At 34.8% G+C, this 24769-nt stretch overlaps 1 protein-coding gene across 8 annotated transcripts in view; it reads right to left on the bottom strand.

Moving 5' to 3' along the window:
* Positions 1-2599: 2599 nt before the first annotated feature.
* Ube3a (ubiquitin protein ligase E3A) overlaps positions 2600-24769 on the bottom strand; it is an 89576-nt gene continuing 67406 nt past the window's right edge. For all 8 annotated transcript variants that reach the window (XM_055607501.1, XM_055607503.1, XM_055607504.1 and 5 more), the window contains 7 exons: positions 23272-23416; positions 21751-21956; positions 20994-21158; positions 18858-19013; positions 18680-18753; positions 10014-10157; positions 2600-9149 (listed from right to left, as the gene is read on the bottom strand). In XM_055607501.1, the coding sequence (XP_055463476.1) occupies positions 9029-9149; positions 10014-10157; positions 18680-18753; positions 18858-19013; positions 20994-21158; positions 21751-21956; positions 23272-23416 (1011 nt within the window). In that variant the 3' untranslated portion in view covers positions 2600-9028. The remainder of the gene's footprint in view (positions 9150-10013; positions 10158-18679; positions 18754-18857; positions 19014-20993; positions 21159-21750; positions 21957-23271; positions 23417-24769) is intronic.

The following is a 24769-nucleotide window of genomic DNA, read 5'->3' as shown; positions in this document are numbered from 1 at the left end:
AGAACTCTGATATACATTTGGAGAAACATATGTAAAACTATATTGGTCCTAAATCATATTTGATGTTCTCAGTGGGAGTAGGTAAGAGATACAAACACAAAGAAAAGTTCTGAAATACAGTTACAGAATAGCCACCCTTCTGTTACCCACATGTACATCATCTAGTTACAAACTAGAATCCCTCTGCACAATATTATCTTGAAACACACTTCCTGCCCAATCTTTCATTTGAATCAAGAAATAAATTGTAGGGGATGGGGATATAGCTCAGAAAAGTACTTTTCCAGTTTATATGAGGACCTACTTGTTCTCTCTCAATCTTCTAAGTGGCCCCCACCCTCCCAAACACACAAACACACAAACACACACACACACACACACACACACACAAACTTACCTGCTCTTTGGGATTCACTGAGAAGGGTCAAACAGTACTAGGAGGCACCATAATGGGTCCCAAAAGGATAACTAATGACAATTATTTTAGAGATAATATTTCAACTATTTGAAATATTTTCACTTGGCTAAGGATTTCATACAGTAAGTATGTTTGGGTATCTAAAAGCAACACGTTGAGATTAGAAGGCGTTCCGTGAGTTGTATGGAGATTGTAGGAACTAGGATGGAAATGAGACTCTAAGACTGTTTGCTATTAAATGGTTCCAAAAAGAATATTCACATTTTGATATAGATTCCTAAAGCATAGTTACAAATAAAACAAAGTTGCTAACCTTAAGAAACTTGATATACTGAGTAGAACACAAAGTCAAGCAAACCAATAAAACCATTTACTTTTTTTCATTTTCCATTACATTGGGTTCTTTGTGTAACTCTAAAATGATAGTACTTTCATGGACTTTGTGCTTAGTCTTTTCTCTGCCTTTTATTATTATTCCCTGGTGATAATTATTCTAGAAAAAAAATAAGTATTACTGCCATGATGGAGGCACACATTTTCACCTTCTTCAAAGACTTCTCTTTATTGATTTGGGATGTGTCCCCTTGAGTAATACCAGACACTTCACAAAGAATGTATTTTGGCGTACTATGATCCCTCAACCCAATCTGTCCCAGTGAAAACCCAACAGCACCATTATTCCTCCTTCCCCCAAATCAAATTTGTGGAATCTGTTCTTTTGAGTCTTCTCTATCCCATCCACTATCCCTTCTCTTTTATCATACTATATCTTTCTTGAAATATAAAGACTATATAAACACTTAGGTTTTTCCTAGTTCATATGGTAATAGAAGTATGAATTTTGTCTTTGCCTCTTAAAATCTGTAAAAATCCAGTCTACAAGGACCTCCATAATCTAAATAGCTGTCCAATCCTATCCTGCTGCTACCAAGCCCCCATATTCCAGATGTTAAAATGCTCATCTTGTCTTACTATTATATGCCTAATCCTTTATCACATATCATAGTTTTGGGACACAAAGTCTCAGTCCAAAATGTTCATTTATACATAAAACTGCTGTGCTTTGCATATATATTCCAATTAGATCCTTTCTATGTAGGACACCTTAGTTGAGGAAAGCAGCTCTGAATCAATCTGAAGCATCTAGCAAACAGTGTTTATTATTGGTGTTTGAGAACAGCAAACACCAATAATATCTGAAAAATGTTTATGAAAAATTCAAACTTCTGTTAGATTAGGATAAAAGCAAGTTTTAAAATCTTTACCATGGAGATCTTTCTTCATCATAGGTATTAATCCACATTTCTTAAATCCTTTGCATAGGTCAAATGAGTAGTGTTGCTGGAATGAAGAACAAGCCTTTTATTTTAAAACCTGGTTTCTGAATTTTTCTGGTGATCAAATTTCAAGCTTCGAAACTTTTCTGGTCATATTCAGGCAACAAATAATTCACTTAAGGAGCACCAAACAGCCCACAGAAGTGAAATGTTAAATGACCAACTCTTAATTGAATACTTAAGTCTTCTTCCTGCTCAGTCCCTCCTTTGGTGACGTAAAGCCTGAATGTGTGATCTATAGCAACCTAACAAACCCCCACAAACTGTGGTTCTTCAGATTTAACAGCTACTTAGGTACTATTGCACACAGGGAATCAGAGAAAGGATATTGTCTTATTTATCACTGTTAGGATTATGACAAATGGTGGTAGGGAGTGGTGTGTTAATAACTTTCAAGAATTTACCTTCTTGGCAATCAAAATTGCTTGGCTCCCAATGTTTCTTATCCTGAACGCTTCTTTACTGACAACACTCACCTTCTAGGTGTCTGGCTTAATAAAAAAGGTAATTTATGTAGGTTATTTTTCAAATCAGCTGATGGTTTATTTCTAATAACAATGATAGATGTATGACTCGTGAAAACTCTCCCCTGGTGTTAACTGTACTTTATTCTGCTGCCAAAAGCCACTTTAGGCATATCTTACCTTGGAATCCTTGCAAGAGTCAATTGCTACTTTTTTTGTCACCTATAATCTAAAGACCATGAGTAAGTTTCAAAGTATATGACTGTAAAGTTGCAAAGTTCCTGGCATATTTTGAGACCAATAACAAGAAATCTACGGACCAGTATCTTTTATGAATATAAATGCAAAGTGCTAAACAAAATACTATCAAACCACATCCAGCAGCATAGAAAATGGTTTATGTAGCATAGACAAGTGGGGTTATTCCAGGAAATGCAAGGTTCGTTCAATATACAAAAATCTATCAATGTAATACAACATATCAATAGAATCAAGGACAGAAACTACATGACAACCTTAATAGATACATAAGCATTTGACAAAATTCAATACCCCCCCTTTTTTTTCATAAAAAAACATTCAGTAAAGTAGGAATAGACGAAATTTCCTCTATTTGCAGCATCTATGAAAAACCCACAGCTAACATCATATTTAATGGTGAAAGACATAAGGCTTTCACCGTAAAATCAGGAACAAGAAAAAGATGTCTACTCTTGCCACTTCTATTTAATATTATACTGGATATGCTAGCTAGGGCACTTAGGCAGAAAAATCAAATAAAAAGAATCCAGAGTGGAAAGGAAATAAAGGTATTTATATTCACAGATTCACAATCTTGTATACAAATAATGGTAATAGTAAATAAAACAGAATCAGCTTAAAATAGCTAAGTATACAAAGTCAATACACAAAAATCTGTTCTTTCTAGATGCTAGCAATGAATAATCCAAAAAAATAGAAAAAAATGTTTGTAATAGCATCAAGAAGAACATCTTTGAAAAATATTTAATCTGAAGAGTCAAGATGTATACACTTAAATCTATAAAACAGCATTAAAAAAAAAACAGACCTAAATAAATGGAAAGACACTCCATGTTTATGAATTAAAAAATTTAATACTGTTAAAGTACCAACATACTTCAATCTGATGTATCGATTCAACACAAAAACTATCAAAATCTCAGGTGCCTGCTTTGCAGAATTTAACAGATGAATCCTAAAATCCATGTGGAATGCAAGGGACCCTATAAATGATCTTGATGTAGAACAAAGTTAGAGGACTCACACATCCTAAATTCAAAAATTATAGAATTACAGTAATTAAAACAGTGTGGTACTGGCATAAGGAGATACATAAGACAGTGGAATAAGGTTGAAGAGTCCAAAATGAGCCATATTTATGGTCATCTGTGTTTCTTTTTGACAAGGATGCAAAGCCATAAAGAAATTATTATTCTTTGTAAGAAATTAGTGTTTGTTCTACTAGATATCCACATACTAAAGAATGGAAGTAGATCCCACAATGCACCACATGCAAAAATGGATCAAAGTCATGAATTTAGGAACTAAAACCATAAGATGCTTACAAGACAGAAGAGAAATGAAGACTTAACATGTACACAAAGTATTCATAGTTGCAATATTCATAATATGCAAAAAGCAGAAGCAACACAAGTCTCCACAACCCAATGAAAACAAAACAAAACAGCATATCAATACAATGACAATATTCCGTCACAAAAAACAGTACCAATACATGCTACAACAGAGATGCACTTTGAACTCATTATTCTGGGGACAGACAGTGAGTAAACAAGACAAAAAAAGCCACATATTGTATGAGTTCGTTAACATAAAATGTCCAAAATAGGAAAATTCATAGGCATAAGTAGATGAGTAGTTGTCAGGGGCTGGACTTATGAACAGTCACTCCTAATAGGTACAGAAAACTTTAACAGTGATGAAAATGCTCTAGAATTAGATAAAGACAATTTCACAACTTTGTGAATATAACAAATTTTACTTTTTAAAATGGTGACTTTTATACTATATGAATTTTATCTCAAAGATGAGGGAAAGCATATCTCTTCCACTTAAAGGTTGATGAAATAAGGTCAACTTTTCCAAATGTCCTTATTACAGACATCTCCAATATCCTGGTATTTTTCTTTTAGTTAACAAGCAAATGTTGGGAGAACTGCTCTCAGGATATTTTCCAAAATGTTATCTACCATCTCCATGGTCATTTCATTGAAACCACACAACCAGAGATAAGGTAGGAGTGGGCATAATTCACATCAAAGGAATTATTGGGCCAAAACTAAAATTCAGAGTCATCTGACTGAAGGCTATAACATCATCCAATGTGTACTATTTTCAAATACATTCCACATCATTTCCTATAAATTTCTGAGGAATGGAAAATAATCTGGATATTAAGCCCAGGTCCCATGCATGTCAGCCTAAGAATCTTAATTTGATATTTGATTTTTTTTTTCAAGTGTAAGATGACAAATTTTATGCGGTCATGTGGGCCTACCCATACCACCAGTCATCCTTTTTCCTGGCTGTATGAGCTCTGGGAAGGTGTATAACCTCTCACGTTACAGTGACTGACCTATTTTGGGAAAATGCAGGACCATGCACAGTACTTGATAGTCACTGAAACTTCTCATCAGAATTTACAGGATTTTGACTTGCAATGTAAATTTGACTCATATACATTTACGGAGAACAGCATCTGAAGGATTGTTTCATGACAATCTGGGGTATTAGAAAAAGCAGAATGATTTAATGTACCAGCTGCCATCTTTGCTAGACTAAGGGGAAGAGTGTGAGGGGCATAAAGGTGGCTCGTGATTGCCAGAGTGTACCAGAAGACAGAATGTAGAGTTACAAAAACATCTTGCTTTCAATTAGTCTTTTCAAATTCTCTGACCTCCTTTTCAGTTGGCTGATATGATTCTGTGATTCCAGAAAATCTCTTCAGGAAATGTGTGTGTGTGTGTGTGTGTGTGTGTGTGTGTGTACACACACACACACACACACACACATAAATACACACTGTTCCAATAAATGTGGCCCATCAGGCTGTGCACCATGAATACGCAGGCTACTATTATACTATGGAAGCATACTAGAGCTAACAGAAGTCTTCATGAGCATGATACTTTTAAAATTTCCAACTTGAAGAATATTTGAGTTATACAAAGTAAGCCTAAGGAAAGGGATGTCGAGTAGGGATATAGAGGAGACACTAGAAAATTATGCAGTAATCCATCTGTACAGGGCAGTAGTTTTATTCAAAGGGGAAGTAATCATTTTAAACAAGAAAAAAAATAAACTATGCTTTAGGAGAATAAAAGGAATTAGAAGTAGCTAAGAGTTGGGGAGATAACCCAGGTAAAATAAAGTTAACAGAATATGCTTGAGAGAAAATAACTGACAATGTGTAACAATGTAAGGGATGAGAGAATTCATAACTATGATAAAGATGAAACCTTAAAAATAATTATATGCATAAACTGTGCAAGCGTTGGAGACAACAAAAGCCATGGCATATGTGGTAAGGTCAGAGGACAACCTTGTGGAGTTTTCATTCCTTCCATGTTTATATGAAGTCTGGGGAGAGTATTCAGGTCATCAACTTTTGTATAATGATTACCTTTACCTACTAATCCACGTCTCCAGTCCCCCAAGTTGACAGTTATAAAGGAAGCAACAAGAAATGGCTAGGAGGTTTAAGAACTACAGGTACTGTTCTGTACTGTATTGACTTTGAGGTACCAGAAAGACATCCTGGAAATACAGGTCTGGTAAGATAAATAATTAGAGAAAATCTTTGAGAACTACTGGGGTTGACCAGAATGTTCAGACATTCTGTACATGTAAGTACAATCAGAAGAGTGTCCACACGAGGTATAGATGGATTGGGATGGGAAAGTTGGCAGTTCAGGAAGCAGTAGCTCTACTGTTTAGGGCTACCAAGTGCTAAAAACAATAGTTCTTTGTTCTGGCAAATAGGAGACTTGGTATCACTGCAAAGGATACTTTCAGTGAAATATTACTGGATTAGTGCTATTTTTACAAAATGAAATCCAGTACATACATGCACTTAAACCTTCTTGTAACTTATCCAAGGCAGTTTAATGATTTGAAAGGAAAAAATGACCTCTGACTCTACTGTGTAAACATCTTCTCCACCAACACTGAGTTGTTTTATACTCTGACACTGAATAAGAGAAAAGAGAAAAAGCAAGTGGAAGTTATTATTATTATTAATTTACTCTGGTAGGCCTGGGAAGGGTAGAAAGGATAAAGACAGACTTAAGAACAAGCAATTAAAGGGATGAAGATTACACGAGTAGACTCAGTAAAACACTTCTTTCTCCAGATTATGTGGATTCTTTAAAAAAAAAAAAAAATTCTTTGTAAGAGGTTGAAGTTTCAGCATAGCCATAGAAACAGGAAATGATGCTGCCTAGTAATACATGTGCCACATGGTAACATGAACAAGTTCTCTGAAATCTCATTTACAGGTTTCTTTTGTTATATACCTTCCTACACAGGGATGGATTTTCAAACATAGCTAAGGTTATTATAATTGAATTTGATCGCATTATTAACTGTAGACCACAATATATACAATCAGACACTCAATTCATTTGCTGCAGCTGCCAAGCATCCAGAGAAGTTTCGCTGCAGGGTGTGCTTTGTAAATTTGGTATGTTCTACAATACTAAAAGACATTCTTTTACTCATAAGACATTATTCCATAACAATCTAATAAAGCAATAATGAAAAGGCGGCCATAAAATGTGGCAACATGACAAGAAAAATTGATTAGGAAGCAAGTGAGTGTATTTTTACCTCTTAAAACTTTGTAGGGATTTTTTTTTTCACTTTCTATTAAATATACTGATGTTACTTCTGTCTGATAATTGATAGTATCACTTAAATACTTTCACACAGATACAGTATCACGACTACTTCAATACTGTAAGAGTAATAAACTTGAGAACTGAAGAACACAAATCTCTTCATGAATTTATTTTATAAAATATACCCACTTCATTTGTCTTCTTATCACTTTCATAATACATAAGAAGCACAGTGGATGAGATACCCTTTAAGATGACTATAGTCACATTTAGGGGTCCTACAATCAAGGTAGCATACAAACCACAACAGTGTTCTAAAGGCTAGCCCAGAAAAAAAACCCACATTACCTTATCACAATATGGAACGCACGGTGTTCTTTTCTTCCCATTATAGTTTGTTTTTTAAGCCACTGTTTTATTTAGCATTACAGTAAATAATACTTCTATCTAAACTACTACAAGAATGAAAATAATCCTGAAAGACATCCTTCCCCCCCTTCCAATGATCTGAAAGCTACATTTTCCCCTGCCAATTTAAAACATCAGATTGATTTGCACTAGTTTTTAAAACAATCAAGGCACAAGCTCAACATGTTAGCTGTGTAGCTTGTAGTAAAATGATATACCAGTATGCCTCTCCTTAGTTAAAAATACATAATTCTTTTATTTTGTTATGCAACAAAAGAAATTAACATCACAGACATAGAAGACTAGAGATGGAAAACTACATGAAATATCCAGTAATTTAAGCCTATTTGTACTTTTCTATAGGACATGTAATCTTTAATACTTTTGAAGTAAAATTTAATTTGGGAGATATACAATGTAATTCTCAGGAGAACTAGTTTCCATTCATTTCCAGGCCTGTTTACTGTATGACTAAGTAACACAAGGCACAGTAGCCATCCTTTCTGTTATGCTGCAACACTGATCGAGTGCCTTGAAAAATAGTTGATTAAACAAGATGATGGCAACAGAAGGGGAGACTTTGGATTGTCTATTTAAAATCTAGGTTATAATAAAGATTCATTTTAAGTGCACTTTTACATGCTTATTTATACAACAAACTTTCTAATTCTGTTTCAATAGGCTTGACTACCCTATCATTTGGCCAAATGCACTTTCCCCAGTAAACTTAAAACACCAAAAACATCAAAAATAACAACAAAAAAATCCCTGTCCTTTCATATACTAAGAAGATTGGCTACTGAAAGAGTTCATTACAAGACACATGAAGACAACATACTGTGGCATGAGTTGTTTTAATTTGTTGTGCTGTTACTAAAGTAAATTCTGAGGGCTGTGGTTCAAACATTCCAAATTCTCCCTTCCATCTTTATTGATTCTCAAAATTTTGTACAGAAAAATTCTTTGGGGCTAGAACAGCAGTACTTGCACCACACTGTTTCCGAGACTTCAAGTTTCAAAAGCAAATTGTTAGAAAAAAAAAAAAGTTCCTGATTTGAGTTAAATACAGGGACTATTAAAAAAAATAGCACATCCTTGAAGATTACATGGTCTACAAATGGTGGCAATGTTTTCCTTGCGAGAGTAGTTTTGTTGGTAAATATATTTTAAATATTCAAAAAGGCTCAACCTCAAGCAGTAATAAACACAAGCAAAAGTGATTTAACCCTTAAAATAAATATTCAGAAAAACCTCTCTGTACATACAAGTGAAAGAATATGTAACACTTTCACGCAAAAAAATAATTATAATAATAAAGGATTTGTTCATATATGTAGCTGAAATCTGCTGTTCCAGCCCACAATGTCCCCAATGAAGAAGGGAGGCACAGACATAGATGACTACTGTGGTTCACTATCTTACAGCCTTTTGTACTGGGACACTATCACCACCAAATTATCCCTCTTATTATATTTATTAAGTTTTTAAACTTTTTTCTTTTTCTTTCATTTGCTTGTTTGTTTACAGCATGCCAAATCCCTTGGCATATGTGATGGCCTTCAACAATCTCTCTTTAAGTTTTTCTTTGCTTGAATATTCCGGAAGTAAAAGGACATTAAAGCAAGTATGAGATGTAGGTAACCTAAATAGAAAGGGAAAAACAGGAAAATTGTAAGTCATAGGAAATATGCTCAGTGCTAAATGCTCCTATTAGATGTGTACCTAGTTAATATGGTTTGTAATAAGAAACTATAGATTAAATAAACCATAAACATGGTGTTGTTTAGCTACAAAGATCAGTTGGTCTTTATTCTATGAAACAATGCAAATATGATGAAAGCGATGGTGATTATAGTAATATTTTGTACCTATTTAGTTTCCACTGTGAGCTACTGCTTTAGATACTTCACCCTTGAAGTTTATTTAAGCCTTCACATAACAAACATACCAAGGTATTACTAAATCCATTTAAAAGCTAAAGTCATAAAAAAATGTTCTCTAAATTTGAAAACATATTCAAACCTAATTTTAAGGATTTCAGTCTGTGCTCTATAATATAGATTAAAAATACTGTTGGCAAAATAACAATGAAAATGGCTGAATGGTAAATGTAAATTAATTAAAATGTGAGCCATAGGTATAAAATGGAGAATTAACAGTAATGGATATATAATTGTTCAAGTATACCAAAGTCAACATACTACTAAAGATACAGTTTCCAGCCCCACCATAAAATAGTGCAGTATTTAGTGGGAAAAAGATACAATAAAAGGTCAAAATTATGAAACTCTTGTTAAATAAGGCTTTCTCATATCAGCTCCATAATTAGTTAAGTATGCCAATTTTTAAAAACTTGCCTCAACATTCTCCACTAATGTTTTGTTGACTTGTATATTTCTATATAATATAAGAAAAGTACACAGAGGCTTAATGTTGGCTCTGCTCATGTGTGTAGCATGAGGTAAAAAGGTTTACAGAAGGTAGAGAATTGCAGCTCAATAATTACCTTTCTGTGTCCGGGCCATTTTTGGCTATAATCATCTTCAATTTCCCCAGTCCTCCAACAGGTGCTCTGTCTGTGCCTGTTGTAAACTGCAAGAAGAGTCTTTTCTGCTCATCTGTAAATGAATGAACAGTTTCCCAGAACTCCCTAATGAAAAAAGATAAAATACTGTTTTTAATTTGACATTCATTACAAACAAAAGCTCACAGTACCAACATCATTAAGGACCATTAATGTTACAGTGAATGCCAATCTCACCCAGAATATATTATTTGTCATTCTTTCACTGTGCTGTTTACTCATTCCTTACTCAACTTAGTGAAAGCAAGGTGGTAACAGATTTAGATTATAAGAAAAGCAAATTAAAAAAAAAAAATCACACTTAATAGTAGGAATATAAATGTACTTTCTATGTGTTGTTTCTGAGCAAAACGGTTATATTAGTATTTATCCCACATGCAGTTTCTTAGAGATAGAATATCTGGCTGAGTAAAACCTATATGTTTATGTTACTCTAAGCTCAAAAAACAACATGGAAGCTCATAATGAACAATGTTTATTTGCTTGAATTAGCTATCTTTACAATGAATATAGCACTAATTCAAAGCTAAAAAAATTGAGATTTTAGAAAAAGTTCAAAATTATTTTTAGTTGGCAACAGAATGTATTTTATGTTTTATTTTAATGCTCTTTCCACAATAATCTTAGAAGAGGGCTGGATAGATTATTCAGGATTTAAAGGCACTTGTTATGAAAGCTGTCAACTTCTTCATTATATATTTTGTCATCTACATTAGCTCTATGATATGTAAGCCCATGTAAGAGCATGTGTGCACATACACACAGAGTACATGCACATACACACAATATATATATTAAAATATATATTATATAACATATACTATATTTTATTATATATCTCAAGAGAAAGACATCACACTTTCCAAGTCTGTAATTGGAGTTCAATTTGTTATACCTCACTCTCCCTTTCCCAGGACAGAGTTTCTCTGTGTAGCCCTATCTGTACTGACTCACTTTGTAGACCAGCACTGGGGAGGCAGTCAAGTACACCTCTGTGAGATTAAGGGCATGCACTACCATGCCTGGCCTCTCCTATACTGTTATTACCCAAATGTTGGTATTTTATTGCTGTAAATAATTACTTTGACATTAAACATATATTTCTAAAACTTCAATTTCCAAAAGTTTTGTAACATTTCCAGGTTTTCTCGAATCCTGTGTCATTGTAATGGCCTAACCCCTCCTCCTCATCCCCTTGGTTCATGCAAAACTAACACCCACACCGAAGAAATATTAATGGGATACACAGCCAATAGGAAACTGGACAAGGAACTTGTACAAGAATTCCTTGCACAAATTTGAATAAAAGGCATCTATTTGTAGAGTTACTCTTTGGGGCTTGGCAGGAAAAAAGTAGTCTACAGCACCCTGAGATTTCCGCCAGGACAAAAATCCTATGCGGGTCTTAGGAGCTACTGGCTGTTGCCAAAGATTTTCTTTTGTGGTGTGTCCCTGGACTACGTTCCAAATGATGGGTTAATATGCATTCAGACTTGGGTGGTACTAGTTCTGTACTCAAGGGTTTACTTTTTAGAAAGGAGGCCTAAAGTTGGGAGGATGTGTAAGGAGTAAAATGAATCTGATAGAAGTTGGAAGAGAGTATGAGGGGTAAATATTATCAAAACACAATGTACACATGTATGAAATTCTCAAAGAATAAATTATTTTTAAAAATGGTGGGAATGTAAACTTGTACAACCACTATGGAAATCAATCTGGTGCTTTCTCAGAAAATTAGGAATAGTGCTTCCTCAAGATCCAGCCATACCATTCCTAGGCATATATCCAAAAGCAGCTTAAGTACACAATAAGGACATTTGCTCAACCATGTTTGTAGCAGCTTCATTTGTAATAGCCAGAACCTAGAAACAACCCAAATGTCCCTCAACAGAGGAATGGATACAGAAATTGTGGTACATTTACACAATGGACTACTACTCAGCAATTAAAAACAAGGTAATCATGAAATTTACGGGCAAATGGTGGTATCTAGACAAGATCATCTTGAGTGAGATATTGCTCACTTACAAGTGGATACCAGACCTAAAATATAGGATAAATATACTATACACCTAAATATACACCTAAAGAAGCTGAGCAAGAAGGATGTCCCTGGGTAAGATGATCAATCCTCACTCAGAAAAACAAACAGGATGGACATTGGAAGGAGAAAACAGGAAAAAGGACTGGAACCTATCATGGAGGGCCTCTGAAAGAGTCTACCCAGGAGGGAATCAAAGCAGATGCTAAGACTCTTAAGCAAACTTTGGGCAGAGTGCAGGGAATCCTATGAAAAAAGGGAGATAGTGGGACCTGGCGAGGATAGGAATACCACAAGGAAAGCAACAGAACCAAAATATCTGTGCACAGGGGTCTTTTCTGGGACAGATACTCCAACCAAGGACCACTGATGGATATAATAACCTAGAACCCCTGCTCAGATGAAGCCCATGGCAGCTAAGTATCCAAGAGGGTTCCCTAGTAAGGAGAATAGGGACTGTCTCTGACATGAACTCAGTGGTGGGGTCTTTAACCTCCCCAACCCCTGCCAAGGGGGGAGCGGCCTTGCCAGGCCATGGAGGACAATGCAACTAGTCCTGATGAGACCTGATAAACTAGATCAGATAGAAGGGGAGGAGGACCTCTCCTTATCAGTAGACTTGGAGAGGGGAATGAGAGGAGATGAGGCAGGGAGGGATTGGAAGGGCATGAGAGAGGGGGCTACAGCTGGGATACAAAGTGAATAAAGTGTAATTAATATAAAAAATAAAAATTTAATTAAAAAAAGAAAATGTGGCAATAAAAGTTACATGAATGTGAAAGAAAAAATTTAAAGCTATTCTGCAAGTTGGGTAGCATGAAAAAATAGAAAGGAAAAAAAAGAAAAGAAAAAGGCTTCTCACACTGTAGTAAGGCTCTGAAACTAGACCTAATCAATCATCTACGGAGGAAAAACTACAAGCATCATGGAAGATCATGGAGAAAGTAGATAAATCATGGTGACCAGGTCTGGTTATGTTATTTAAGAGAAATGTTGCAATTGTTTTTATTATAAGAAAAAAAAAACCTGAAAAGACCACAAATTCTACTGGAAAACAATTGCTGATCAAATTATCCCTTTGGTGTTATGCCTGACACTAAAATCTTTAATTAAAAAATATGTATTTAGAATGGACAACATCCTATTCACATTTCCAAAATCTATGAGAATCTTCTGCTAAACCAAGAGAAAACTGTAATAAAAATAACTATCTGTAATCCATGCCAACAAGAAAACTGGGAAAAGATGTTCACTAACCCTACATGTGACAGAGGGCTAACATCCAGAATATATAAAGAACTTAAGAAGTTAAACAGCAACCAAGTAATCCAATTTAAATATGGGTTACAGAGCTAAACAGAGAATTCTGATCTTAGTCATTTCTTTTTGACAACTACCTAACATTTCTATTTGACAACAGAGAATTCTCTATAGAGGAATAACACTTAAAGAAATGTTCAACATCCTTAGTCATTTGGGAAATTCAAGTCAGAAAAACCTTGAGATTTCACCTCACACCCACCAGAATGGCTATGAAAGATCAACTACTTCAGAAATGCAAAGTACAGAAAACGTTAACAGAAAGAAACCTTTAAAAGAAGTGACAGAACTAAGGTATAATTAGTAAGAAAATTTAAAAGTTATACTAAATATAAAGTAAACCTAAATTTAAAAATATGTGTAAGAGTGAATATAAAAAATTTAGAATCTTTTAAAAAGCCAATTTAGAAAGACTGAAAATCTTCAGAATCAAAAAGCAATTGAGTTGTACCATGCTAGACAGTCTTTCTGATTCAAATACACAGTCTTACTAGACACTGAGGAATATTCTCCTATGACTTGTTCTGTCCCTGAAGTGTGCATTCCTGTCCTGTGAGTCTTAAAGACCAGTAAGTAAGGCCAAGATAACCACACAGGCTGAGGTGCAGCTAGAGACACCAGCAACAGGAAGCCTGCAACAAGCTACATGAAGATATTCCTCAACATGCAAATAGCTGGGGAATATTCTTCCTCTATTCAAAAACAGGATGTATATACAGCTCAGTTGAGAGAAGACCAGAAAGGAACACCAGAAAGCACACCAGAAAGGACTAGGAGGAGCCTGGGTATAATCAGATAAACAAAACAGTACAAATGAGAACCAAAGTCTAAGAACATCAGCTTGTTAGTAGAGCAATTTACAAAAGTGAAAAACCAAAACAGAATAAGGATCATAAGTCTCTTGACTTAACAGTGGAAATGTTGAACAACAAAACCTACCTATCGACTAGTATTCATGGTACTTAAAGGTACTCTGCACACTACCAATAGAGAACATCAATTCACCTAAAAATCCTTTCATCTATACAAGTGATCTGCTTGCAAGATACAAGAGTGCAATAGTGGCATAAAGCTTGAGTAACCAAAAGTATCTGATCTGATATAAGGCCCACTCAATGAGCTAGAACTCATATCCAACATTTCTTGGATGACTAAGAACTGAGACCACATGGCCCAGAGACCTAGAGGCTAAAGGAATTTAGTAATAAAAATGACTCCAAACAACATTTTGCTACATTCATAGAGCCATGCCCTGTTCAACCATTATCAGAGAAGCTGATGTTCCGTCTGCTGCAGGAACAAAAACAGAGACCCACAGGGAGAAAATATGCAGACAGTGAGAGACTTTGGAATACTCAGGCCTAAAAAGGGATGTCTCCATCAAATGACCTCTCCTCTCGGCTCAGGAAAATCTGTGGTTAAGGAGGACATCATGTAAAAACCAGATGAGGATGGAATCAAGGGTTTCTTGACACTACAAGGCTGTTACACATATAAATGCAGAGACTAGCAGCATGCAGAAATGGTCTGCACTGGTCTGTACCAGATGTGCTGCTAAGTTGAAAAGTGAACGCACACACCCATACCTAATCCAGAGGCTATCTCCAATTGGTAGCCACTTGTAAACAAAAAATTAGTTTTCTATAAGGGAGTTTTGCTGGAGAAACATACCACTATTAGGGGAGAGTCCCATTCTCACCAGCAGATGGCCTACAAAAAACTAACTCAAAGGCCACTACATAGGTTCTCTGTCTCAAAATGTTATGTCAGGGTATTTCCCGCCCTATCTTAAAGGTCCTTTGATTATGTATTATGGCTTAGAATTTTGCATTTTTATGAGACTTATGCAAATGTGTGGCTCTACATCTATATGAGTATGTGACTTTTTTCTCTGGCTCTTTTTCTTGCTGGGTTTTTTTGAAATATCCCAATTTGTTTGTTTATCTTTACTGTACTATTATTCTTTAGATGAGTGTTTGCTTTCTTACAAGAGACAGAAAATATTTGGCTCTAAATACAAGGCGAAGTAGGGAAGACCTGGGAGGGTTAAGGAGAAAAGAACCACAACAAGAATACAATACATGGAAAAAAATCCATTTAAGATGAAAAAAAAAAAAAAAAATCAAAAACCAAAAACCAAACAAGAAAACTATGAAAAGGAAATTAAAACAACTAATGTCAACAGAAATAAATAAGATGTTTGAATTATCTGAGAGGTTTTTAAAGAATTGAAGTAATTAAAAGCTTGGTCTCAGAAATAATACATAAGAAACATGTAATATTTAAATGTATCCAAACTAAACATATTATTTCCACACTTAAATTATAGAACACTGCTGGAAGAAACTAAGTTATAAATAAATGGAAAGTTTATGTCAGTCACGCTTGAGGTTTAGAAAATCCAAACTGATGAAAATGACAATTCTCAAACTAAAAGCAATCCAAATCAATATTTCAAAGAGTTTACCTTATTCATGTAAAACTGAACAAATTTTAATATTTATATTGAAGTAAAAGTAATGAAAACAACTGAGAACAATGACAAAATGAAGGGGCTCACTCCAGCTGATTTATGGACTTGTGCCTTAAAGGTAAAGGAATCAACAAGGTGTGATTTTCACCAAAGAACAAATGGATAAGCAGAGAGCAAAACCAACTCTAGAATTAACTCACACAAAGCTCATTTTCAATAAAACTGAAATTCAGTGAGAAAACGAAAGCGCCAGACGAGAAGAACACATGTATAATATGCTAGCAATGATCTTTTATAAAGAATATATTTTAAAAGAAAAAGTTCACAATCAATGCAAAGAAAAATGGGGAAGACGATTCACAAATGAATGGCTAAAAAATAAATACCTAAATCCAGCTAAAGATCATGAGTCTTCAGAGATATACAAACTTAAAACTTTAATGAAATTTTACTTCACACTCCTCCAAGAAAATAAAGCCAAAGATAAATGAGATGTAGAGCTGAGTGCTGGCACTGCCAATCATCCTAGGGTAAAAGAGCAGTGCCATTTCGCAACAAAATATTCTTGCCATGCTTCTTAAAAGTTAAAAATGTATGTACTATGCAACAACCTTCCACCCATTTGACTGTCCAGAAGAAATGAAAACAATTCGACAATAAGAATAGATACCTTTATTTGTAATAGCAACAATCTAAAGACAATCAAATCGCCATCAGTAATTTAATAAGCAAACATCATACAATCATTTAAAACATTACTTTGCCTTTAAAAATGCACTAAATTAGTGCAATAATGGATGAATTTCAAAAATGCATACTTTGTGATTCCATGTATATTAAATTCAGAAACATTAAATAGAAAAAGAAGAGAAGGAAGGAAGGAAGGAAGGAAGAAAGGAAGGAAGGAAGGAAGGAAGGAAGGAAGGAAGGAAAGAAGGAAAGAAGGAAAGAAGGAATAAAGAAATAAGAGAGAGAAAGAAAGCAACCTAGTTACTGTTACAGAAATTTAAACAGTAATCAACTGCCTCTCAGGGACAGGAAACAAATGGAAAAAAAAAATCACAGGTACTTGGATAACAGTTCATATCTTGATGTGGTAAGAGTATAATTATCTGAATTTCCAAATTGTCTAGTAAACTTCTGCATATTTCACTGTATTTAAACCTTATCTCATACATCAGTATTAGTATTATGACTAAGACCATATTGGTAATGTTTAGAGAACCATTCTTTTCCATCTTTCTTTTTTTTTTTTTTTTTTAACAATTTATTCACTTTGTATCTCAGCTGTAACCCCCTCCCTAAAACCCCTCCCAATCCCACCCTCCCACATCTCTTCCCATGCCCCTTCCCCAGTCCACTGATAAGGCAGGTCCTCCTCCCCTCACTATGAGCCTAGACTATTAGGTCTAATCAGGACTGGCTGCAATGTCTTCCTCTATGGCCTGGTAAGGCTGCTCCCCACCTCAAGGGGAGATGATCAAAGAACCAGCCACTGAGTTCCATTCTTTAAAGAGCAATTAAGCTACCACAAGATTTTGGAGGGGGAAAAAAGATAAATAGTGAGAAAGATTCATTTATTCTAAAATACATGAGATAATTTTTCTAGGGGAAGAGAAGATTATTTTAGTGTTTGACTTTTTACAACTATAAACTCCCAAGTTTTCACAATATTTATACTGACAAAAATCAGAACATTGAAGTAGTTTCAAAGAGTTTAAGATATCAGAAACTGTTAAGTTTGAAGCTATGGTACTCTTCTAACTTGCCTGCCATGAAACTCTGAATTCACGGATCTTAAGGTATGCAGTACATTAGAATGGTATTGCTACAAAAGTACAAAACTTTAATTTCTTAGATAATTTATTCAGAAGGAAAAGTCCAAGATATTCTACTGGTCTAAAAGGAATATATTGTGATGTTAGTATTCTCTTAGTAATTCTGTAACAAGCCCTATCTTACATCAGCATTACTGTAGCGATGCTACGATATTAACAGTAAGGCATTCCTATTACCATGTTCAACCCTTTTATGGATCTCTTTTGAAACTGATCAGCAATATAATGGTTGCCGTAAGTAAACAATTTTGTTTTGTTAGAAAGCAAAGCAAAAGTAATCTTCAACAAACCTAAATAACAAAAAATTCTGTAATATAAAACTATTAAACATAATGTATCATTATAAACATAGTTAATATTCATTCTGTTGTTCACATACTTGAGTCTTACAGCTCTAGTGATTTTCCAGAAAGGTACTTGTATAAATGCCTCTGACTTCATGCAAACAGTGGATGGCAAAAGTACATCGCTGCCATTTTAACCACTGTCATTTGGAGATTGGAAAAAAACATTCTTTCAGAATTGGATAGTAACACAATACAGAGAAGCAGACACATTAAAAAGGGCATTTGACTAGAGAAAGTTAGTATTGGTACTAGTGTCCTGAAAATAGTTCATAATTATATAAATACATGGTTCTTCCCAAGTATCTAAAAGACTAAATGTACTATTTTACAAATTACCAAAAATAAACTAAAAGCAGGAGAAAATATGAGACTTAAATCACTTAATTCATGAAATAAATCATTAGACTATATGAAAACTGGTAATATAATTAAATTTACAGGTCTCAAAGGTGTAAGCCTTTGAGCCTGTTTGGGAACCAATTCCTACAGATACAGGACTGAATAACAAAAGTACACATTCACTTCTTTTATGAATAAAATCTTCCTTTTTTAAGAATTAAACACCTCACCTAATCACAACAGATTCTCTGGTATAGCCACCGTCATACTCTGTAGTTTCTTCTAGTGCCTGGAAATCTAGATTCTGAAAATTATAGAAAAAAAAAAAATACACCTTAACATCTAGAGCACACCATTAAAAAAAAAAAAAATGATGAGGTTTGTTTTTTTTAAAGATATCTTTCTTACCCGGCTTCCGCATATAAGCAATTCAATTTCTTCTGGTCTGAATAAGTACTTTAAGGGAGATTCATTAGTCACCATATGAAAACCTCTGCGAAATGCCTTGAATTGTTTTTCTACTGATTTATTGAGAATATAGTCTGAATAAAGATTGACAAATTCCTGTGGAAACATTAACAACAATAAATTACATGTTATACAGATCAATAAGCTCCAAGGCTACATAGTGGTTTTAATCCCAACTCCCAAAGAAAACCTTCAACAGTATTTTTTTTAAAATACATTTAAAAAATAAAATTTGTAGAGAGTTAGTTCCGTAGTTAAGAGCATTAGCAACTCTTAGGATATAAGTTTAACTTCTAGAATCCACGTGGCAGTTAACCATCTGCAAGAGGAAATAAAATAGTCATCTGAAGTAAGTGAAGGGAGGGTACTGGGTGGGAGATTAGGAGGGGAGCAGGGATGGGGTCAAGGGTGGGAAGGGGCTAAGGCTGGGAGAGACTGGAAATAAATAGGAGGGTATCTCTGGGAAGGGGGAGGCTTCTGGGTGTCTATATGAGTGATCTAGCTGAGACTCCTAGGAGCAGGACATATGGAGCCTGAAGGGACTTCTAGTGGAGGGAGAGGGACACCAGCCCACCCACAAAACCTTCAACCCAAATGTGCCTTGCCTACAAGTACCACAGGGATAAAGATGGGTCAGAGATCGAGGGAATGGCCAAACAATGACGAAGTACAATTTGAGACCCACGCCATGAGAGCAAGCCAACCCTGACAATAGTAACAATACTGTCACTCTACTACACTTGCAGACAGAAGCCTAGCATAAGTATCTCCTGAGAGTATCCACCTAGCAGATGATGGAAACAGATACAAAACCCACAGCCAGACAACAGACCCAACTTGGGGAAGAGTGTGAGGGAAGGTCTGAGGAAACCAGCAGAACCAAGGACACCACAAGAAGACCTACACAGTAAAATAACCTGGGCCCATGGGGATCACAAAGACAGAACCAACAGCCACAGAGCAAGCATGGGCAGGACCTAGGGCCACTACACATTTGTAGAAGGAGTGTAGTTTGTTCTTCATGTGGGTCCCCTAACAGTAGAAGTAGTGGCTGCTTCTGACTCTATTGCCTGCCTCTGGATCACATGGGCTTCCTTGTCTAGCCTCAATGGGAAAGGATGGGCTTGGTCCCGCTGGGAATTGATGTACCAGTATGGGCAAGTTTCCCATGAGGGTGCCCTCCCATTCTATGAGAAAAGGAGGTGGGAAGGGGGAGAGTGGGTCATGAGGGTGGGACTAGGCTGTCTCTGACAAGAACTCAGAGGCTGGCTCTTTGATCACCTCTCCCTGAGTGGGAGCAGCCTTACCAGGCCACAGAGGAAGACAATGCAGCCAGTCCTGATGAGACCTGACAGGCTAGGGTCAGATGGAGAGGGAGGAGGACTTCCCCTATCAGTGGACTGGGGAAGGGGCATGGGAGGAGAAGAGGGAAGGAGGGTGGGATTAGGAGGGGTCTATAGCTGGGATACAAAGTGAATAAATTGTAATAAAAAAAAAAAAAATTTAAAGAGAACCCCCCAAAATGTATTCTGTTTCCTGACAGTATAATATTTTACCAAAAAATAATATAAACTTACATGTTTCTTAAATTTACTCTATGTACCATAATTTTCTTATTGTGCTCAGAATATTTCCTATTCCCAAATGGATACCTTTTTAAGTTGACAGAAACCAAATGTAAAGAATAATTTTTAGATATATAATTAAACTTCACATGAGAAGTATGTCTACTACTAAATAGGTTCTTAATCACTAGGACCTGTAGACCTCTAAGGTTTAATAGGGTAATGCCCTACTTCTGGTGCTGTGCTATATTTACCTATATATTTACCTATTCATTCTCTCCTAGTCTGTTTACTCTTTCTTGAAAGGAGAATTAGCAGTTAACTGTGTACACTCACATTAGCTATTATCTAAAAGTTAGCAAACTATAGCTTTACTATTTAGATTAATTTGTTCACGTGGACATTTTTTTGTTCCTGCTTCAAACCATATTAGATAATTCTTTGAAAACTTTGCAAGAATACTGATTTGAAATTAGATATTTATGAAACAATAACATAAAAATTTTATTACCTTCCTGTTTTCATTTGTAATTGGAATTTTATCACCATTTTCCTTTAGATCATACATCATTGGGTTACCAAAAAGATCTGTTTGTGATATCTGGAAAGTGATCATCATATCATCTTCCACATTCCCTTCATATTCCAGTAAGTCCTTTAAACTCTGATATAAAACCTAACAAGAAGAGAAATGAGGTTATCAAATAACTGGTAAAACAAATTTAAAAGTATTTTTCATTTTTTTGTAGAAACAATTTATCAACAAAAATCATCCCCAAAATATCTCCCGTCTTCCAAGTAGTTTAGTAAGACAGAAAAGGCTGTCATTGATAATAAGTCAAACTTTGCTTGGAAATTCTTCAAATCATCAATTCAGCAACAGATTTCATACTGTGCTCTAGAACATCCAATGTTTTCAGGTTGGGAGCAGGTACCAGGAAAGAAAAACACATCAGCTGTATCTATCAAGGACTAGGAAATGCACATTTTCCTAGGCAGACTCGGAGGTTACACTGAAAACATAATGCTTCCAACATTTCATTATGAGGTCAATCAAAAGATGCATGACGCAATCTAGAAAAAACATCCTAAAAAAGCAACACAATTTTAAGTGTTCATTATACTTAACCAGATTAAAAGTACATTACCATACTGGATAGCAATGTCATCAAAAGATTCTAAACAAAAACATTTTTATATAAATTGAGATATATTTCTGTATTTAGATAATATCTTAAAGACTATTTAAAGAATGACAAACAACTTACAGGATGAGAGTCTCCTAAGTCACGAAAAGTTCCTTTTTTCCCCATTAGCTTCCTGTAGACAACCATGGGAAAATGGACATCCAGTATACAGTTATTGTAAATAGCCAGACCCAGGACTATGCCAATCAGAGTAAACTGACCCTCAGTTTCAAAAGAAGATGGATTAAACCAAAATAATTTTGTAGCTTCGTCATATGTGAACATACCTATAAAAAATAATTTTTAAAACATTTGTACTTTTTTAAAGACTAATATATTTAGATTATTAATTTTGAACAAAAATCACAAATGTAGACCTTAAATACAGTAGATATAATTATTTCTATTACATCTATGCGAAAAAACTGCATACATAGTATCTTATATTAATTGGTGGTATAAGATTCAGAGAAGCTGGATGACATTTCTGTAAAGGTCTTTTTATAGTTTTATTATTTTCAAAGGGTTTTTTTTTTTGCAATCTTTGACAAAAATTATTTTACTATCATGTTATCCACTCAATGACTGAAAATTGGGTAAGAAACGAACTTATGATCAAGTAGTAAAACAATTCGACAAAATTGAGTAACTTTAAGTTACTTAAGACACATATCAAGAAGCCCATAGGCTGCTCCATCTCCAAGTGGGTTCCCTAGTAAAGGGATCAGGGGCTTGTCTCTTACATGAATTCAGTGGCCAGCTCTTTGATCACCTGTCCCTCGGGGGAGCAGCCTTGCCAGACCACAGAAGATGATACAGCCAGCCCTGATGAGACCTGATAGTCTAGGGTCAGACAGAAGGAGAGGAGGTCTTCCCTTATCAGTGAGCTAGGGGAGGGGAATAGGTGGAGAAGAGGGAGGGTAAGTGGGACTGGGGAGGGGGAACAGCCAGGATACAAACTGAATAAATTGTAATAATACATACATACATATCAAATATGAGCTAATATACTTTAAAAAAAACATTTTGTGATCTTTCAGCTTCACATAATCTTCATTACTCAAAGCCAAACTTAGACATTTTTCTATCATCATTACTTTACATGTGAGCATTAATAAATACAGATTTGTCTTTTTAAAACTGAACATGAAAAAATTTTACAACAAATTTATATGCCTTCTAATTTTTCTAAGTTTATTTTCACTTGTTTTGTAGGAAAACATTTTAAACAATGTCTAACATGCTGGGGGAAAGAGAATTTCATACCTTACCACTGGGTAAAGTAAAACAGGAGGATCATGCATTTTAGGACAGAAAGCACTAATATAATTTAAAAAGTCTATCTAAAAAGCCAAAACCAAGACCAGTTCTTTCAAATTCACCACTGTAAGGTTTTTCAAATTAAACTTAACCAATACCAAGAAGTAAACTAAGGAAGAACCTGAACATATGACAGAACAGTTCCTGAAGCAGACATATTTGTTATCTGTAATTATAGGTAAAACAGCCAATTCTTTTGCTATTTATTTAGCTGAGATTATTTCTAAATCAAGTTCATAATTCAAAAGACTAACATACCATAATCACAGCACTAACACTTACCAATATCTGGATTAAAGATTTCCTCTACAACCAACTGAAAAAATTCTTTGGAGACACCTCCTTCATCTACTCCCTGCTCTCCTTCAAATTCCACATACAACTGCTTCTTCAAGTCTGCAGGATTTTCCATAGCAATCATCTCTAGCTGTTGGTTGAAAATATAAAAAAAGAGGACCATTGTTAACAGGATGAAAGCAAAGTACAAGCAGGAAAAAATACGCAGTTGTAGGAATCAATTTTGTTTCTGAATAGAAACAAGAAGCAAACTGGTAGCCCCAAAAGAGTATGCCAGAGTATTGGGGACATAGATTTGTTGGTAAAAATACTTTATCTGCAAGCATTAACACCTTACTCTGAATACCTAGCAGCCATGTAAAATTTCTGGCATGGACACTGATGCCTGCAACACCAAATATAGAAATGTGACTTATATATTGTTTACTAATAGAAATTATAGTAGACATATAAATTATTATTATAACAGGCAAACAGTTATGCCTTTCTGTTATCTTTTAAGTGATGTGGGCTGGGGAACAAGCCAGATCTCTAAAGTGTACTGGTTAGCCAGCTTAACCAAAATGGTGAGCTTCTAGTTCACTCAATAATCTTATTATCTAAAAACAAACAAACAAAAAAACACCTGGCATCATACACTGGCCCTTCCACATGTTCACACATGGGTATAAACAGCAGCACACTCATTCGCATGAACCAAACACATATATCACATAACATATATACATAAAACCACCACTGCATAAAATGGTTACTTCTAATTTTGGTAACTAAATTTTCTACTATGTTTTTTATAAAATATAATAATACATTGGTATTTAAAAGCTAAAAAAAAGTTGGGGCACCAAAATGTCAATTCATTTGGCTAGTCATGTTAGCAAAAACAAGTACAGAAATGTGACCAATCCATTGCTTACTAGTACAAATTATTGTAGATCTACAACTAATTAGAAAGGAAATACAAAAAGTTAAGCCTTCCTAGCTGTCATATTATAAGTGAAATAATTTCAATTAAGAAATATATATTGGAAAGCGAGATGTGGTTGTTCAAGCCTATGAGAGAGGAAAATCATAAACCCTAGGTAATCCTGGATTACACATCAAGACCATTTTGTTAACACAACTACCCATCTGCCAAAACAAATTTATAATTGTAGCTACTTTTTGGTGACTTATAATGTGACAATATCTACATTTTTCACAAAGGCAGGGGAAACATATACTTGATAATTTCTTTATTCTTCATCTAAAAATTAAATAAATCTGATCCATTAGCATTAACTTCAGTCTACTATGAAATTAATATTAAATTCTAAGGTGTCATATTTAAAATGTAAGTTGTTTTTAATGTACCTAAACTTTGCAGATAATATTCATAACTATTCAAATTTTTTCAACATTGTTTCCAAACATCTGCTGGCTTTAAAAGAAAAAATGTAACCTTAAAAATCAAAGTTTGACAAAACATTTAAGGATATTAAGC

Source organism: Psammomys obesus, unplaced genomic scaffold (genome assembly GCF_907164565.1).
Source record: "Psammomys obesus unplaced genomic scaffold, mPsaObe1.curated_primary_1811, whole genome shotgun sequence".
Lineage (NCBI taxonomy): Eukaryota > Metazoa > Chordata > Mammalia > Rodentia > Muridae > Psammomys > Psammomys obesus.
The sequence above is the reverse complement of the archived record's forward strand: the minus strand, read 5'-3'. Positions and strand labels throughout refer to the sequence as shown.